General features: G+C 32.9%; 1 protein-coding gene across 16 annotated transcripts in view; it reads left to right on the forward strand.

Moving 5' to 3' along the window:
* NFAT5 (nuclear factor of activated T cells 5) overlaps positions 1 to 19,399 on the forward strand; it is a 241,361-nt gene that overhangs the window by 192,941 nt on the left and 29,021 nt on the right. For all 16 annotated transcript variants that reach the window (XM_056811368.1, XM_056811370.1, XM_056811375.1 and 13 more), the window contains 5 exons: positions 838 to 1,030; positions 6,828 to 7,018; positions 9,213 to 9,385; positions 14,728 to 14,862; positions 15,024 to 15,076. In XM_056811368.1, the coding sequence (XP_056667346.1) occupies positions 838 to 1,030; positions 6,828 to 7,018; positions 9,213 to 9,385; positions 14,728 to 14,862; positions 15,024 to 15,076 (745 nt within the window). The remainder of the gene's footprint in view (positions 1 to 837; positions 1,031 to 6,827; positions 7,019 to 9,212; positions 9,386 to 14,727; positions 14,863 to 15,023; positions 15,077 to 19,399) is intronic.

The raw sequence follows: 19,399 nt of genomic DNA on the forward strand, positions 1-19,399 counted from the left end.
TGGTGGCTATATTATATAATATAAATTCTGATTATGGAAATTTGTGCTTTGAGAGCTTTAAGGTTATTGCTGCTTTCATCAAGAGTCAGTTAAACAGATCTCTAAGAGAAACACACTCAAAGAACACATATCTGGAAAAGATTGCCTTGAGTTTGTCTTTGAGTAGAACTAGCAAATGGAGGTAATTATTCTTTGTAAAAAGTTTCTGTTAGACATACCAGAAGCTACAAAATGGCATTCAGAAGGTTGTAACATAATTATGAATTTTCTTTAACATTCTTTTCTTTTTTTCTTGCCAATCTGACAAGGAAATAACATCAATTCATTTTGTAGTATACTTAGAACATATAAAACAATATGGAACACACATCATATGGAGCATGCATGTGTATATGTTTATAAACAATAGCTATAAATACATGAGTATTATGTTCAAAGTCGACTCCAAAAAGAAAAATGGAAAACTTTGAGTACAGTCTTTCACAGCACTTGAGTTAAAATATACTTTGATTTAAACACTAGAGAGAATGATGCTAAAAGCTGTGCCCTTTTTTCAGTCTTTATTCCCTCTCCTCTCCCCTCCCACCTCTAAACATACCTTATCTCCCCTACCCAACTTGTTGATTTAAAAAATATAATCATATCTGACTTTTTGCTGAAAATCTTAAAATTTTTATATATGGATGTTATCCTAGATAATTGTCTTGTTTTATTAGGAAACTGAGCATTTGTTCTTACTTTGACCTTCCCATTTATTCGTTTTCTTCCTTAATCTTACTTGGTCTTCTTGAATGTTCTTTTATGACATTTTTTCAATGTTGTGCTTTGACTTCTCAGAACACTGGAAAATCAGAAAGGAGCTGGTGCAAAGAAGAGTCCTATGTTGTGCGGACAGTATCCTGTTAAAAGTGAGGGAAAGGAACTGAAGATAGTGGTTCAACCTGAGACCCAACACAGAGCTAGATATCTGACTGAGGGCAGCCGAGGTTCAGTGAAAGATAGGACACAACAAGGCTTTCCTACTGTAAAGGTATTTTACTTAATCATATATACTAAAATTTTACTGCATGCTTAATTATCATTTTTCATTGTTTTTAATAGACAAAAATTGAACTGAAATATTTAAATACTAAGTATTATTGTATCATCTCAACAAAATTCATCCTTGTATGACATGCTGACATAAATTGTCACTAATTGCACAACAGAATCTCTGCAGTGGTGTTTCCCATAGTGTTTAGATGCTGCTACATTTTAGAAAATACACTCATAAGCTAGATAGTATCCAAAGGACAATAAGAATGTATAGATTCTCTAATCTATATCATATGGGGAACCATCCAGGGAACTAGAAATATTTGGTTTGGAGTAAAAAGAAAATTGGGGAATGGTGCAACAGGTCAGAATAAAGTTGCCTTTCCAAAACACAAACTAGTTAAATATTTTTATTGAAATAATTAGTCATTAATCAGTTACTGTTGGACTAAATCAACTTTAAAAATTTTACTTAACTAGTTGATAACTGAAGTAATGATAGTTTCTGAAAATGGTCTTAGTAGACCTAATCTTATTTTTTAACTACCTCATGATTAATATAATACACAAAGTATTTTAGTGCAAAACTGAAGGGCATTCAACCTGAACATAGCTTCAAGAAGAGAAATTCTTATGTTTATTTTCTTAATATATTCTCCTTTTTCTGAGAAGATGGACATTGCAAAAAAGTGATGGGAAACTGATGTTAAGATATAAAACTTTGTTTTGTGAAACAAAATTAGTTTTCATTACTGATAGATTCCAAAATCTAATGATCATTTATGTATACTAGTGAAAAGGAAGAGCAACGGTGATGATGATAAATTTTTAAGAGTCAGTCATAAATATTTAAATGTTACTTAATGCAATGGTTAGTCTTGTTAGATATGGGGAGGGTACCTCCAGTTGAGTAGATAAGCTTCATCTAAATGAGTTAACCTTTAACTTGCTTTCCTCTTTGATCCACTCTTTTAAAGACTATGTCCTGCACCATGTTGCCACCTCGATTAGTTAATGCAATATAGGATTTCTGTAGTCTTTTAAGTAAAATGTGTAGATGATTTCCATATTTTCTGAATCATCTTGACAAATTGAAAAAAATCACCAGTAAATAAATAGCAAATTTTCCTTTATCTGAAACAAATGATCAAAATGCAAGATGGAGGATATGACAAACTTGGCCCATGTAATTTGAGAATTGGAAGCGACTTTGTGTCTAATCCATGCCTAAAAAAGAATTCTCACTATAACACTGTAATGAGTTGCCATCTGTCCTCTGCTTGAAGACCTACAGGGAAGAGGAATTTTCAAGGCAGCCTATTTTCATTTTTGAGATGTCTCTAGTTGTTACAAAGTTTTTTCTCATATCAAGACTAAATTTGCCCATTTTTAACTTTTCCCTTTTGCATCTAGATCTACTTTCTGGAGATAAACAGAGCAAGTCTAATCCTCTTTCACTTGACACAACTGCAAATAATTAAAAGACAACTTATTATGTTCTCTACATAATCCCCTTGTCTTCCCAAATATTCTCTTTTCCCTGTCAAATATTTCCAATTTCTTTTACAACTCATTATATAGAATGAGCTAGAGGTTATTTGTTACTCTTGTGCCCTTTCTCTGGGCAATCTAGTTTATCAATATGAATTAATTAGCACATATTAAGCACTCAATATATATCAGACACTGTGCTCAGTGTGGGGAATAAAAAAAAAATTTAAAGCAAAAGTTTACTAAAATGTGGCATTTTTAACTGTATGATATGGTAGATGTGATATGACCAGAAAAGACTACACAGGATTATTGCATCCTAATTTTAAGAGCTATGCCTCTCTTATAACCAAAGATTGCATTTTGGATTCTGTATCATATTATCCGCTGATATATATTGAGTTTAAAATTCTTAAATCTTTTTTCAGACAAAGTGCTTCCTAACCATATATCTCCCATCTCAAATTAAATTTTTTTTTATTATTATGAACTTGATAAACATTTCTAGATGCAAAGAATAGAAGAGGAATATATAGGAAAATGCAAATACATTTTAAAAAAATAATATAACAAACTCAGTACATTAATTTTGAAGCCATCTGACTTGTGTCTCTTAATCCTTCTGCTCACTCTAATGCATTTTAAAAGTATTTCATTGGTACCCTTTTCTTACTTTCCTTTGGCATCACTATCACTAGTCATCCTTTCCATCAAGAATTCTCTTACCACAATAAAAGCCTTCCTATCTAATAAATATGTATATTTAAGCAAAAAAAAAATTCCACTTTAGTTATGTCAAAAAACATATGTGTCATTTTGTATCTTGAGTCCATCATCTCTCTCTCTATTAGGGAAGATAGGTTGCATCCTTCATCATTAGGGCTTTGGGAATCATGGTTGGTCATTGCATTGATCAGATTTCTTAAATCTTTCAAAGTTGTTCAATTTTACAATGTTTTTATTGTATAAATTGTTCTGGGTCTGTTTATTTCACTTTCTATCAATTCTTACAAATTTTCCAGGTTTTCCTAAAACCATTTTATCACTTCTTATGACACAATAGTATTCTGTTAACATCTATAACTATAATTTATTTATTCATTCCTTGAATCATGGGCACCCCCATAGTTTCTAGTTCTTTCCTTTGAGCAGAAAGTGCTGCTATGAATATTTTTGTAAATCAGAGTCTTTTCTAGGTCTTTCTTTGATCTGTTTTGGATGTATGCCTATAACGAGTATCACTAGATCAAAAGATATACAGAGTTTAGTGATGGGAGGTGGGGATATAACTCCAAACTATTTTTAAGAATGACTGGTTTAGTTCCTATCTCCACTGACAATACATACATGTGCCTATTTTCCCACAGCCCATCCAACAATTCTCACTTTTCTTCTTTGTCAATTTGGTGAGAGTGAGGTAGAGCCTTAAAATAGCTTTAATACACATTTTTCTTAGTCATTTGGATCATTTTTCATATGATTATTGCTATATTGCTTCTCTTTTGAGAACTGCCTATTCATATCCTTTGACCATTTAGCTTTGGGAAATATCTCTTGTTTGAGTCAATGTTTGAGTCAGTTCCCTAAATAATGTGTATATTAAACTTTTAGTAAAGAAATGAACTATAAAGATTTTTTCCCATCTTCCACTTGTGAAGTTAATTTATTTAAACCATAGGTAAGATTATTAAATGTCATTTTATTAGATTAATCTTGATCTAACCTTTAAGTATTGAATTGATTGTCATTCAGCTTCATGTTATTTGCAAATTTGGTAAATATGCTTTCTCTAGCTATATTTTTATCTGGATCATAGAGAGAAAGATTAAATGGTAAAACATATCTGAGTATCTTTCCTAGAGATCTAACAAACTAATATTAAATGTATCTATTAATCTAGTTCTAAATCCATTATGGCTGCCTCACCCACACCTCTCCTTTACAAACAAATAGCATTTCATTTTATTAGGCACTTTGCCTAATCAAAATAAACTATAAAGCACTCCTTTGATTTACCAGTGCAGAAGCTCAGTTTAAAAACAAAACCAAAAATAAGGTTAAATTTTGACTGCCCAAGACCTTTCTTGCTGAAGCCAACCTACCTCTTTGTTGATCACTACAACTTTTCTAATTGTTCTTTGATCATCTTTCTTAATATTGCATTCTAGAATTTTTCCAAGAGTCAAAGTCTGGCTCATTGCCCTATAGTTTATAGACTAATATTTTTTTTTTAAATCAAAACATTTATCTTTCTACAAACCTCTGGGTTCTTTTCCAGTTTTGCACATTTTTTTCAGCTATTGTTAATAATGACTTAATTTAATCTTCCAATTCTTTCAATACTTGAAGATATGCTTCATTTGGACCAGTTTGACTTGAATTCATCAAAGGTAACTAAGTGGGTGCTCTCCCTACTTATTTTGGACATCATCTCCTTATCAGCCATTATTATTTTTTTCAATCCAAGAATCTTTTGCCTTGGCATTACAAAGAGAAGCAGAATAGAATTGAACATCTTGTCTATTGTGTCCAGTTTGCATCATCCCGTCCACTTTAAATATTGGTTCTATCTCATCTTAAGGCCTCTTATTTTTCCTTGCATATATTTGAAACAACAGCCTTTGCCTCCATCTTCTGTATATATATCTTTTTTTCCTCATTTTAAATTGTTTTTAATTAAAAATTTTCAAGATTATATGTCAATATAATTTTCTTTTTTTTTTTAAGTTTTATTTAGTTAGTCAATTTAGAGCATTACTCCTTGGTTACAAGAATCATATTCTTTCCCTCCCCTACCCCCCACCCCTTCCCGTCACCGATGTGTAATTCCACTGTGTTTTACATGTATCTTTGGTCAAAAACTTTTTCATGTTGTTGATGTTTACACCAAAATGAACATTTGGAGTCCATATCCCCATCGACCCATGTAATCAAGCAGTTGTTTTTCTTCTGTGTTTCTACTCCCATAGTTCTTCCTTTGCATGTGGATAGTGTTCTTTCTCATAAATCCCTCTGAGTTGTTCAGGATCACTGCATTGCCACTAATGGAGAAGTCCATTACATTCAATTGTACCACAGTGCATCAGTCTCTGTGTACAATGTTTTCCTGGTTCTGCTCCTTTCACCGTGCATCAATTCCTGGAGGTCGTTCCAGTTTACATGGAATTCCTCCAGTTCATTATTCCTTTGAGCACAATAGTATTACATTATGAACATATACCATAATTTGTTCAGCCATTCCCCAATTAAAGGGCATCCCCTCATTTTCCAATTTTTTGCCACTACAAAGAACACAGCTATGAATATTCTGTACAGGTCTTTTCCTTATTATCTCTTTGGGGTTGTATATATCTCTTTTAAGATTTAAGTTGTTCAGTTAGCTCTTAGACTCTTCTGAAAATTTTTGGTTTTCTTTCTTCTTTGAATTATTTTAATTTGTATCTTAATTTTGTTCTCGAGAATTTTTATATCTCTCCTTGGCTGACTTCCCCAGAGTTTTAGCATATGGGATCCTGCTTATCCTTTCTTTGACCCTGTTGAAATCTGTTCTCCCAAAATCTAGAGTACTTGCTAATGATAATCAGATCTATTTTCCCTTGCTAAGTTTCTCTACATTTTGAAGGAGTAAATTACTATTAAGATAAGTTAAAAAGTTAATAGTTTCCTGATATGTCTGCTTTAGGACTTCTAGCTGATCTTGTATGTTGTCTAAACTTTGTGCACTTGTTTACTACTGTTAACCTTTCTTGGTTCTTGTCTCCACTGAATTTTTTCCTGTTCTGTAGCTTCTCTAATTGGGTATAGCTTGGCGAAGACAATTTTTTTCCTTCCCTCAATATTTTCAATTTAGAGCTTTTAAAATTAGATTCATAAGAGTCTTCATAAAGACAATCGTAAAAAGCATTTATCAGATGTTCTCTATATAGCAGACACTTATTACATTAACAAATATTTAAGCAAAGATGGTTTCATTTTATTTTTATGCTAATAAATTATACTTCAACTGCTAAAATCTTAAACATAAATAAAATTGAATTATTATATCAATGTTAATAATCTTATATTTTACATAATATTTTCTAGTTAGTATAAGATAATACATTAATGTTTTATACTTTATTAATAAATAGAACTTTCCATTTTTTTCTTAATTTCTTAATTTTTATTTTTTTAAAAATTTCATGATTTTGTTGTTACCTCATATCTTAGTTACATGCTTTATATTTTTTAATAAATATCTTATTTTATGATTTGACTCTTGAAGGTCAATTAACTTTTTATTTTCTGCTGTTTGATTCTAGCTTGAAGGACACAATGAGCCTGTAGTGTTACAAGTGTTTGTGGGTAATGACTCTGGTCGAGTGAAACCACATGGATTTTATCAGGCCTGTAGAGTAACAGGTAGAAATACAACTCCTTGCAAAGAAGTTGATATTGAAGGTACTACGGTTATAGAAGTTGGCCTTGATCCTAGCAACAACATGACACTGGCGTAAGTATTAAAAATTTTTTTCCTTCTTGTATTATCATTTGGGTAGTTGAATAGGAAAAATGTTAATTTTGGCTTTTTGGAATTTTTGAAATGTGATTTTTAGGCACTCTAATTATATGGATTTATTTACTTGAACAAATGTAAAATACTAAAGGTAATATAGAATGTAATATTTTAAAATCATCAGCTTTTCCTTATATAACTTTTTTTCAGATTTTTAAAAATTGTATTTCATGCTTGCTTACTAGGCTTTCTTCCTTAACGCTATATTCTAGTTTTCTCTGAAACATAATGAAATGCTATAAAAATACAAAGTTCTACCATTAGTCTTTTTAAAAAGTTCTTAAAATTTATTATTTACTTAGTCTCAACATTCTTTTCTTTTAGATTTTGAGTTCCAAATTGTCTTCCTCTTTTCTAACCCCTCCCTCACCCACTGAAAGGGCAGTTGTTATTAATAGATAATCAGCTAATAGGATTTCATTTCGTCACAGTGCTATTGGGTTTTTGTACTATTAAGCTGCAGTAACTGGGCCTTTATTCAGATCAGCTGCTTTTCCATTTTCACATCTCCCTTCACTGACTTATTTTTATCAGTTCTCCTTTCTTAACATGATAAAGTGAAAGGAGAGTTATCTGTGGAATCAAGAAGAAGGTTAAAGTTGTACCTCTAATGCTTACCATTTGTCTCTGTCAAGTCACTTAATCTTTTTAGACTGCAATCTCTCATCTGTTAAAAGAGCACTGAGTGACCTTTGAGGTCTCTTTCATGTCTAGATCTATAAACCTTCAAGTCTATTATGAACTTTGGTTTTTCTGAGTTATTAGAAATCAAAAATACTTTGTAGATTTTCATAACCCGATAAAAGAGAAGCTTGCTAAGTATTTGCATCTACTGCATTTATTTATCTACATCTCATATCTAAAACTGATTTTGTGAATATTATTTTATATTTTTCACTAGTTTGTTTAATAATTTTATTTTTTAGCTGTTTTAGTTTTAACCCTTGTGTTATATATACACATATAGTATTAATCCCTTTATTTGTTTAAGATATGACTATGCCCTATAGCCCAATTCTTCTCTCAAAAAAAAGTTGAGAGAGCTTATGTGAGAATACTGATGAATTTATTTGTAGTTTGTAAGTGGGTAGTGTTCGTTGTCATTCTTCTCTCCCTGCTTTCCCAACCCTGAACACTACAATTTTCTAGTTTCTGACAAATCATCTTTTTGGTGACTTTTAAGATTTTTCTTTCAATAGATATTAATTACATAGGTCTTAATTCCAAAGTTCTCTTTTTTCCTTAAGTAAATTAAAAGTCAGTAGATATTTCCTGTTGTGGAGGTATTTAAATATTATTTAATCATCTATTATATGTAGTATTTGACATGGCTTCCTTTGACAAACAATTAAACTGTGAAAGCGACAAATGGTTAGGACACAATGCCTGGTGGCAGGAATATTCACATGCTATGACTATTTGTGTTCAGTCATAAAAATCATTGAGGGTATAAAGGATATTTATTAGAACGCTACTCGGCTTTAGGATTCTTTTCAAGACCATGCTAAATGGGGGAAAAGTACAATGAAGATGCAGAGAATTTCTGATAAAGCATGTCATTTTATAATACCCTTATGACGTTTTAAAAATTAAAAGTGTAGCAGATTCATTCAGCTTATCAGAATTAACTAAAAAGAAAGACTGAGTTTTATAAAGAAGAAATCTCTTTTCTAAACCAATGCTGATATTCAGGCTCGAAAATGGTGTTTTATATTTGATATGCTTTTCATTTATTGAATACACCATTAATAATGGAATGGTGGTATTGGGAAACAAGCATATTAAATGCAAAATCATTGTTAGATAACTCATGTTTATGCAACAATTTAAAATTAATTACAAAATCCTTTTCTTTATAAACAAACTTTAAAGAAATAGGAAATATTGGCACTAATTTTGGCTCTGTGTATTTAATGATTTTTTAACATAAAATGTTTTACTATACATATATATTTCTATTCTCTTTCTGCTGAAGGGATATAGTTAGTACTCTCTTGTCTTAAGACTTCTTTATTCAAATTTGATTTTAATATGGAAATTTTTAGTGGGAATTTGTGGAAATTAGCTGCATTAAGTGCAGCATGCAAGCAAATATTAATAAATGTTATCCTTTTTTTTCCCCCTATCTTAGGGTGGACTGTGTAGGGATCTTGAAGCTCAGAAACGCTGATGTTGAAGCTAGAATAGGAATTGCAGGTTCTAAGAAAAAAAGCACTCGGGCCAGATTGGTTTTCCGAGTTAACATCACACGGAAAGATGGCTCAACTTTAACACTACAAACACCTTCCTCTCCAATTCTATGTAGTAAGTAGTTTTGATATATGTGGGATGGGGGAGGCATATACAACTATATCTGTAACAAGTAATTATGAAAATATCCTTGGACACCCAGAAAAGATTTCAAGGAACACTTTTAAATTAAATTTTTGTATCAGTCAGACCTTTGAGAACTCAATTATATCCAATAATAGTTTTCAGAAGAGCATATCTTCTCCAATTTCAATGAAAGAAGTACAAAATTCACAGAACCATTAGTTATGCTGCTCTGATACAGTTGTTTTTTTAGTGGGTATGACTACATGAAGTCAGTCAGAAAGGTATATTTACAACAAGGAACTTAAGCTTAGTGAATAATATTGTAGTTGTAAATGCACTTAATGAAACATTAAAAGCACAGGTGACATTTTATTAACTAAAATGTTTGTCTTGATATGTGTTTTATTTAATACATTTTATATGAATGTAGCATTTTTGAATAGGGTGATAAAATACAATGAGAATGAGGAGGAAGTGGGCAGGGTTTGGGTTAGAGGTAGAGACAGGGAGATGGAGGGAAACAGGAAGATGGGAGAGAGGCAGAGAGGAAATGAGGGCAGAAGGGAGGGGGAGGAAACAGGCATCTGATGTTCCATCTGAAACCACTTGTTCATTGGAAAGAAGGCATGTGGCCAGTATTTGTGCTGTTCCTGATGGCAGTTTTGAAAACTACCCTTTGGTGGTGGCTCCAAGCTGCCCTCTCTGCCTCTAATCATTTGAGCTGGGTTGGAAGTGACTGATGGATCACTTCCAAGGAAAAAGAAAGGGTCTTTCCTTTTTCTTTTTTTTCTCATGCTTGGAATTCTCCACAAGAGTATTCATGCGTTTCAATTTTACTGATGGTTATTTATCCTGTAACATTAGTAAATTGCTAAATGATTTATTAAGCATGCCATAGGTGTTTATGGAGTATTTGTTGATAGATTCATTGTATTCGAATCTTCATTGCTTAGCACAGTGTCTGGTGCATAGTAGGCACTTAATAAGTACTTGTTGATCAGTTGATCTTATACAGAAATGTCTAACATGCAGCCCAAATCAAATTGAAATGTCACCAGGAAATAATTTCACAAGAGAAATAAAATTATAGTGAAATGTAGAGAATATGAATATGTGGTTTTCTGAGTCAATGTGCAGCCTACAGTCTGTATAGATATGGCCCAGCTCCCATTTCAATTTGAGTTTGAGTCTATTGTTGTTGTGAATAGGGAGCTGACTTTGATACCAGAAAGACCTGAGTTTTTAAGTATTGCCTCCCATATTCTATGACCCAGGGAAAATCATTTCACTTCTCAATCCTCCAAGCAACTGTTTAGGATTGTAAGATGCAGAACAGTCACTGATTTGTATTGGTAGATGGAATGTTATTACAGGGAGTCCCCCATGTCAATGAAAATGCAGGTTTTGTCCAAAAATATTAAATACAACTTTCCCCTTTTATAACAACTTCTCCTACCTATAGTTTTCCCTTTAGGTTACATCTTCTTAGTATCTTTTCATTGTTGTTGTACTGTTGGTAGAAATGTCTCAAAATATGACTTTCTCCCAGAATTAAGTTTGATTTGATTATTATCTGGCACCTTATTCCAAAAATTCTTTCATAATTTCTCATATTTGTAAAAAGAAGGTAAGGCTCAGAAATCAAGTCAGTTTTCTCATTCAGTTTTGATAAATAATCAACATATCATCATGGATTAAGATGTAAAATAACCTAAAAGAATCATGATAAATTTTGTCCCTCTCAGCAAAGAAAAATTAGAAAAGGTTTGGAACCGAGGTATTAGTATTTCTCCACCAGTTTTTCTGCCAAATATTTATTTTGTAGGGTAGTTCTTATAACATTATTGACATGATCACATTAAAAGTAATGAATTGGTAGACCATTTTAAAGTGTTTAACCTTTGATTTGTATTTATTTCATTGTATTTGTGCAGTCTTGTATAGTTAGTTGTAACTCAAACTGAAAGGTTCAGCAATTCATTTTTCAATGCCCATAAGTTTTAAATCATTTTTGTTAGGTAGAAATGTGTGAAAAGTCTTAACTTCATGGTAAGAATATTATTTGGAATTAGCCAAAGAAAACAGATGTTCAAAAGTAGTTTGCATTTTTAAAAAATGATAGTGTTTTTAACTTTTGTTTTCTTAGTAGTATAGCCTTATTTTCCCTCCCTACCAGTTTATAAATAGAAATTGTTGTCATTGATAACCAAATAATATAGTCTCTTAAATCTGTTTAGTACAAAGCTGATCCTTTTGGGTAACCTACTTAAATAGAACAGGCCTTTTAATAACCCATAAGTTGTATTATTTTTGAATAGTCACAACCTAGTTCTTTGTGTATAGTAAATGTAAATATGAAGACATACACCGTACCCTCTAAAGGGCCTCATTTGGCAGCCTTTTACCTTCTAAGCGTTAGAGGAAAAGATAATGAGATAGAAAAGAAAAGATAATGGGGGAAGTTTTAGTGTCATTAGTGAAGTGGAATTTTACATAACATTTGAAAGTGGGGGAAGGGAAGAGTTCATTTATTTCATTGTTAATGAAACCCTTTCATATAGGTTTACACTTCCCCTTTTGGTTTTCCTTTCAAAATATTTGCCTGTATTTCTTGATTGTGCCTTTCCAAAGCAAGTCTAGATTACAAAAGTACCTCCTGCCCCAAAAAACTTGGAACCTCACATGGTAGTCTAGTCATCACTGTCTTTCGGCATATTTTAACAACATTCACTTCAGTGTATACAGTATATACAAATATGTTTGTGCACAATTTCTTACTTACAGACAGAAATAAATTAAAGTCCCTCCATTATTTCTTTAATATTTAATTAGAATACCATTGAATTGTGGAATTAGCAAAATTAGTTGTAGTAAAGATAAAATTAAGTAGACTATGAGCCATTTTCATGAATGTGAGTACTCCTTCCACAAATACAGATCATAGTCTTTCATTAGTACACAATTTCCTGAGTTATTATGGCAAAAAAATTTACCACCTAATAATTACCTGACTAGTGATATGGGTTGCAGTTATACCATCTCTTCCTGGACCTGTAAGAAAAGCCTTCTCAGACTGATAGGATCTGTCAGAGCTTGTGCTTCATAGTCATATCTCTACCCAGGATCAATTAATAAGAATGTAATGAGGGGACAGATAGGTGACTCAGTGGATTTAGAGGCAGACTTAGAAATGGAAAGGTCCTGGGTTCAATTCTGGCTTCAGATACTTCCTAGTTATGTGACCTGGGGCAAGTCACTTAAGCCCCATTGCCTAACCCTTATTGCTCTTCTGCCTTAGAATCAATACACAATATTAATCCTAAGATGGAAGGTTAGGGTTTTAAAAAATAATATAATAAGAATTTGCAGATTTAGATAAAGGCTGATTATTCCTTTCTCTGTAGTAGAAAGATTTGCTAAATACTCTAATATTGTTTTTTTAAAAAACCCTTTTAACTTACTGAGTATTTTTGAGATATTTAAAAGTATTCAATTGTAAAAGTATTATTATTTTAACTGCAAATTAATTTCAGCTCATTAACTACAGATACTTAAGTGTCTCCACTTGCCAAAATGGCCAACTTTACTAGGGGTCACCTTATTCCCCCAAAGAACAAAATTTGGAGGTTTTTTGGCCCTCTACTTATTTTTGATGAGAAGCCAGATAAGAATTTTGGATTCAAGGCCTATCTCTGAGTCAGGAAGATCTTGATTCCAAAGCCACTGTTGATTAACCTTTCAGAGTTCCCTCCTATTCCCCTGCCCTCACACTTTAAGTTGTTAGTAGTATTGTTGATTTGTATCTGTAGAGAGAATTGTCTCACTTGGAGTTCTCAAAACCAAAGAATTCACTGGTCAGGAACAAAAAGAATTTGCTTAGAAGATTCACTAAATCAGTTCTAGGATTGTTCAGTCAATTAGTTAGTGTTTATTTAGTGCCTGCTGTATGTCAGGCACTGTGCTGAGCACTGGGGACACAAAAGAGGCCCTCTCCTCCACAACCTTACAATCTAATGGAGGAGACAACCTGCAAACAAACGTAGACAAAGCAGACTCTATACAAGATAGGAAATAATTAACAAATGGAAAGCACTAGAATTTAAGAGGCATTGGGGAAGACTTCCTGTAAAACATGGGATTATAGTTGGGACTTACTGGAAGTCATAGAAATCAGTGGAGTTGAGAAGGAAGAGAATTCCAGGCATTCCAGATTGCACTATGCCAACCTTTTACTCCGTAATTTCCTTTAGCTCCTTATCACCTCTAGGATCAAATATGAAGGGTTCTATTTTGACATTCAAATCCCTTCATAACCTAGTTCTGTCTTTTCCAGTCTTCTTATACCTTATACTCACTCTCACCACAGTATTTTGTGATCCTATTGTCCCCATTTTACAGATGAGAAAACTAAAACACACAGAAGTGAAGTGACTTGCCCAGGGTCACACAGCTAGTATCTGAGGCTGGATTTTAATTCAGGTCTTTCAGATTCTAGGTAAAACTCTGCCCACTGTACCACCTAGCTGTCTCAAGCCATTTCCCCTCTTTCAGACTCAGTTCCTTTTTCTATAAAAGGGCACTTACTTCACAAGGTTATTGTAAGGATCAAATGAGATAATTGATTATTGTTGTTTTAATATTGAATTCCAGTGGATAAAATATTAACTCTTCTTTTGGCATTTCAAACTCTTTCTAGTCTGACCCCACCTGCCTTTTCCAGGCTATATGACTTCAGTTCAAGTACTTTCTAGTCCAGCTGACCTCAGAGGTGGCATTTTGACTCCCTTCTCCAGATCTTTGTACTGACTGTTTCACTGGCCTGCAGTATATTCCCTCCTCCCCACTGCCCCCTGGAATCCCTGGTTTTCTTCAGATTCCACCCAAGCTTTCCTGATCCTCCTAGATTTGGTGTGTCCCTTTCTCCCCACCCCACTACAAAAACTCCTTTGTGTTTTCTTTGAATGTGTTTCTTATAGAATTAGAGCTATATAGATCTTTCCTCTCTCACTAAAAGGGAAGTGCTTAGAAGGCAGCATGTATGTCATTTTGTCTCTCTCAGCACCTCTTCCTTGAAACCTAGTAGAATCTTGTTCTCTGTCTGAATGATTGACTTTGAATCTTACCTCTTGTTCCCTTGCCCTCCCTGTGGGCTAATGGAAGTAGTAACAAAGAAGAATAATGTCAAAATGTAGACAATGGGACAAAAGAGATAGACAAACAACACAAATGGACAGTCTGTAGACTAAATAATACACTGTTATGCTCCATACAGTATTTTAAAATAAGAAGTGTTTGCACCTTTTTTATATTTAGTACTTATTTATTTGCAGCTCAGCCAGCAGGAGTACCAGAGATCTTAAAGAAAAGCCTTCATAGTTGTTCAGTAAAAGGAGAGGAAGAAGTCTTTCTCATTGGCAAAAATTTTCTGAAAGGAACTAAAGTTATCTTCCAAGAAAATGTTTCTGGTAAGTAGAAACCATATTAACCTGAACTAATTTGAGCATGCAAGAGGGAACTCTTACTGAGACTTTTATTATATATTTAACTTTGAATTTCATAAGTTCCATAATCACTATAGAATGATGTATTTAATATTTTAATATATTTTAATTTTTATTTGAAACAGATGAAAACTCTTGGAAGTCAGAAGCTGAAATAGACATGGAATTATTTCATCAGGTATTACTCTTAAGCAATTTTATGTTTATATTTCTTCCTAACTAGTCATTTGTTAGCTGTGATGTTTATTAACCAAAGGAAAGGTATCCTTTCTGTTCTAGTTTCCCCTGGATTGTAAGATACATTTATCTTTTGTATGTATTTGAAATTGTTTATGTTTCTCCAGATTTTCTTTTGTATATAGTTTAAAATTTGTTTTACTCCACTTGTTCTGTAATTAAAACCAAAGAGTAATATCCTCTTCTGGGCTCCAAAAAAAATTCATGTTTTTCTGGATATGAATTACTTTATTCAAAGTTCAATGGTTATTAATAATAAAATAAGTCAACAAGATCTTTACCATTAATTTTTGTTTTGGGGAAAGTTGGAAGAAATGAAGTTAACATTAAAAAATATTACCTTTACACATGTAAAAGTAATTTGCAATTTTGTTTTCCAAAGTTGTCTAATTAGAATCTCTCTAAGAAATTATCCCTTATAGCTAGCATATACAAAGGTTTGAACTAATAAAGAATCAAAGAACAGAGAAAAAAGAACATAGACCACCCTTGGGATTGGGCCTGATAGAAGGGAGCTAGATTTCTTACTGATTCAAGGAGAAGCCAGTGTATAATTGTAGATCAAGAGCTAGTTCTGGCAGGGAGGAGAAAGCTAAATATATAGACAGTGGGATGAAAAGGGGCAAATTAGAAGTTAAAATAATTTTAAAATTAAATTAAAATTAAAATGAACTTTAGGAGGAGAAGGAATAAGAAAGGAAGTGATTGCAGGAAAAGATAGTAAGCAAACCTAAGTAAAGAATGAATCCAAGGCTGGAGAATGGTTTAATTGACTTAACTACCCATATCTCTCCCTTGGTATGTTTAAAAAACACACCAAGCTCAGTGGATTGAGAGTCAGGCCTAGAGATGGGAGGTCGTAGGTTCAAATCTGGCCTCAGACATGTCTCAGCTGTGTGACCCTGGGCAAGTCACTTGACTCTCATTGCCTAGCCTTTACCACTCTTCTGCCTTGGAGCCAATACACAGTATTGATTCTAAGACAGAAAGTACGGGATTAAAAAAAAAAAACACAAAATACACACTGACAACAACCCAATTCTATGCATTGTATGAAATAAAGACACCTTTAAAGTCAATGCTTCCCAGTGGAGTTTGTCTTCTTATTGTTCCTTTGACCTTGTACTTGTAGGGAGTAGGCAAGACAACAGAATTTAACAATCCAGGTGTATTTCTCTGGTACAATAGCTCTTATTGAACTTTAGTTAGTGCCATCTAATATTTACTTGTTTAGAAATAATGCATTTTGTCTTCCTTCTTGGAGTGTAATCTCCTGCAAACTCCTGATTGTGTCTCATGGCACTTCTCTGTTTCAGGGTACCCAACATAGTACTGGCCACCTCATGGAAGCAACTAAAAAAGTACTTATTCTTTGATTTAACTCGCTTTTGGGGAAGAGAGGTCACTTTCTGTTGTCTGAGAGTCCTTGAATAGTCTAGGATTTCTCTAGCTTTAATTTTGCCTAGGGCCTTTAAGAAAAATAATTTGACATTGTCTATATCCTAGGCTTACTCATCCATGGAAAAAATTTGGTATGAACTTGTTTGTTTTCTGTTAGGTTTGTTCAGTTGAAAGAAAATTTGTCATTTTGACATTTGACATTTGACATTTGAAACAGTAAAATAATTTTTCTAAAACACAAGCTGACCTGTTTCATTCTTCTACTTAAGAAACATCAGTGACATCTTATTACCTTTGGGGTAAAATTAAAATTCTTCAGCTTTGTATTCAAAACACTGTTACAGTTTATTGTAATGTTATTCCTTTTTGCACACCATACTTGTTTTCCCCAAAATTCAGCAGGCCATCTCTAACTAGTACAGACTCTCCTTTACCTAAAGTATACTCCCTTCTTACCAATGCTTAAGATCTCTAGCTTCCTTTTAGGGTGAGATCATGGGCCGTCTTCTATAGGATGCCTTTCTTGATCCCCATGGTTATTAGTATTATCTTTTTCTCTTTTTTCCTCCTCAGATTAGCTTACATACATACATGATTTATTATATATTATGTATAAATATATAGTATATATTTTACATATATATTATATTATTATATATTTATATCATATTATTTATTTATCATTTAATATATTGTCTACCTCCTCCCCCAAGTAAAATGTGAGCTGCCTAAGGACAAGAATTATATTTTTTATTTGTCTTTATCCTTAACTTCTATATCCCTAGCAAAATATTTTACACATAGTAAACATGGAAAAAATTCCTCTTGGATTAGAGTACTTTAACTCCTGTAAACTCACATGCAAGAAACAGAAACTAGAACCAATAAAAATTGTATCATAGTCACCCAAACCCTTTAACATGTCTTAAAAAGTAAATGTCTTTTTAAACAAAACACTTTGAAATCTGGGGTAGTTTAATTTTTTAAAACACTATTTTTTCAGGGTAGTTATGCCAGCCACAGTAGATTAAAGAAGATTAATCATAAAAATAAGACATATGGTGGAATGGAAAGGAATTATGTCCTTATTTGGTGGCTATGTCCAGAGGTCCTGGGGTTTTTGCAAGCAAGTATGTAAATAAACTAAATCATAACATGATCTTCCATTTGATCCTATGCTTCTTCTGTTAATTTTGACATTTTTATCTTTTTAATGAGAGAGATTATGTCTCAGTTTTTTTCAGAGGGATTTTTTTGGGAACTGTTATGGGATGAAATCATAATTGGGATGTGAAATATAATCTTTTGTGAAAGAAGCCATAAGTGGAAATTTAGGGAAAGGTATTCAGGAAATATCTGGAAGAAAAATCCTTGGTGTGTAGATACGAGAAAATGTTCATTTAACAATTTAGAAGAGTACCTGTAAAAATTATAGAATGGTAGAAGGAGTCCATCAGATATAGTTAGATATCATATCATTTGCAAAATGTGGAAACCAGTAGCTCCTAAACTACTGTAAATAATGTTGGTTGAACAGTTTGCTGAATGAAACAAATGAACTCCTCCTCATTATTCTAAAAATAACAGAAAGATACCAATTTCAGAACTTCTGCTTTGTAGACTCAATATAAACTTGGGTTGCTGTGTGGATCTTTCCCCCTATATATGTTACTTTCAAGTTGTCTCCTGTCCTATAAATTTAATTAAATTTTTATCATGTTAGTTATATTTGACTAATTTATCCATTACTTGACCACGTTTTGAATTCTCTCCTCCCTGAAATTTATAACTAATTATACTGAAAACTGTTGTCACAGTATTCAAAAAGCAAATTCATAGACTTGATGTTGTTAAGAATCCTGCCCTGAATTTTGCCTATTATTTCTAAAGATAGAAAAGTACTTTTAGAAGTTGCCAATCATTTAGACTCTGGGCAAGATTATATCTGTGACATAGGTGCTATTCTATAACATATACATATCTGAGAAGCTGAATTAGATTTATTTAGCAATGCATGTGGTTGCAAACAAACTAGGTATAAGGGGAGTGTTTGCAACCACATGCATTACTCAATAAATAGTTGTCACGATATAACTACTGGGTTTCTTTATTCCACTGTAACAACCATGACAAAGATGTTTTTCGTCTGTTTCTGATAGCTTTTTTTAATGATGCTGACTTGGTTGACATTTGGCCGGTGTTACCTCATTAGGCTAATAGCTAGAGAAAACAGTTCTTATGGTGACTTGTTGATGCTAGTCCAAAGTAGTAACTGATATATATCATCTTATCAATATAATTTTAAGTCATATATGAAGTCTGAGAGACAGTGTAGTGGATAGAGACCTCCAAGACAAGACCACTTGGGTTCAAGGCTAACTTCTCTTACATGGGACTGTCTGATCCTGGGCAATATACTTAACTTTTCTATGTCCCCAGGCAACTCAGTTACTTTCAGCAGAGCTGTACGGGGGAAATTGTCTGGGAGTTTTCTACCTCTGAAATCAAGAGTCTGCTTTAAAAAAAAAAAGTAATAAATTATTCTGCTGTACTACATGCACATATTACTGAAACATTATCAATGAAATATATGCATTGGGTTATTTTCCAGGAAACACTGATTTGCACTGGTTAATCCATATTCTCACATGTAGACCTAAAATTTTGTGATGACAGGCTTGACCTAAGGTAAATTCTGTGAACATGGAGCAAAAAGAAACTACCTGGCTTTCTTAGAGCTCAAGTCTCTGATGCTGACTTCCATTAGTACAAACAACAGAGCTGTCCAGGGACAGCTTGATTAAGCAATGTTTCCTTTGATTTCTTCTACACTCAACTGCCTTGGCGTTCTTCATGTTTTCAG

This window comes from Monodelphis domestica, chromosome 1 (assembly GCF_027887165.1).
Source record: "Monodelphis domestica isolate mMonDom1 chromosome 1, mMonDom1.pri, whole genome shotgun sequence".
NCBI classification, from domain to species: Eukaryota; Metazoa; Chordata; class Mammalia; order Didelphimorphia; family Didelphidae; genus Monodelphis; species Monodelphis domestica.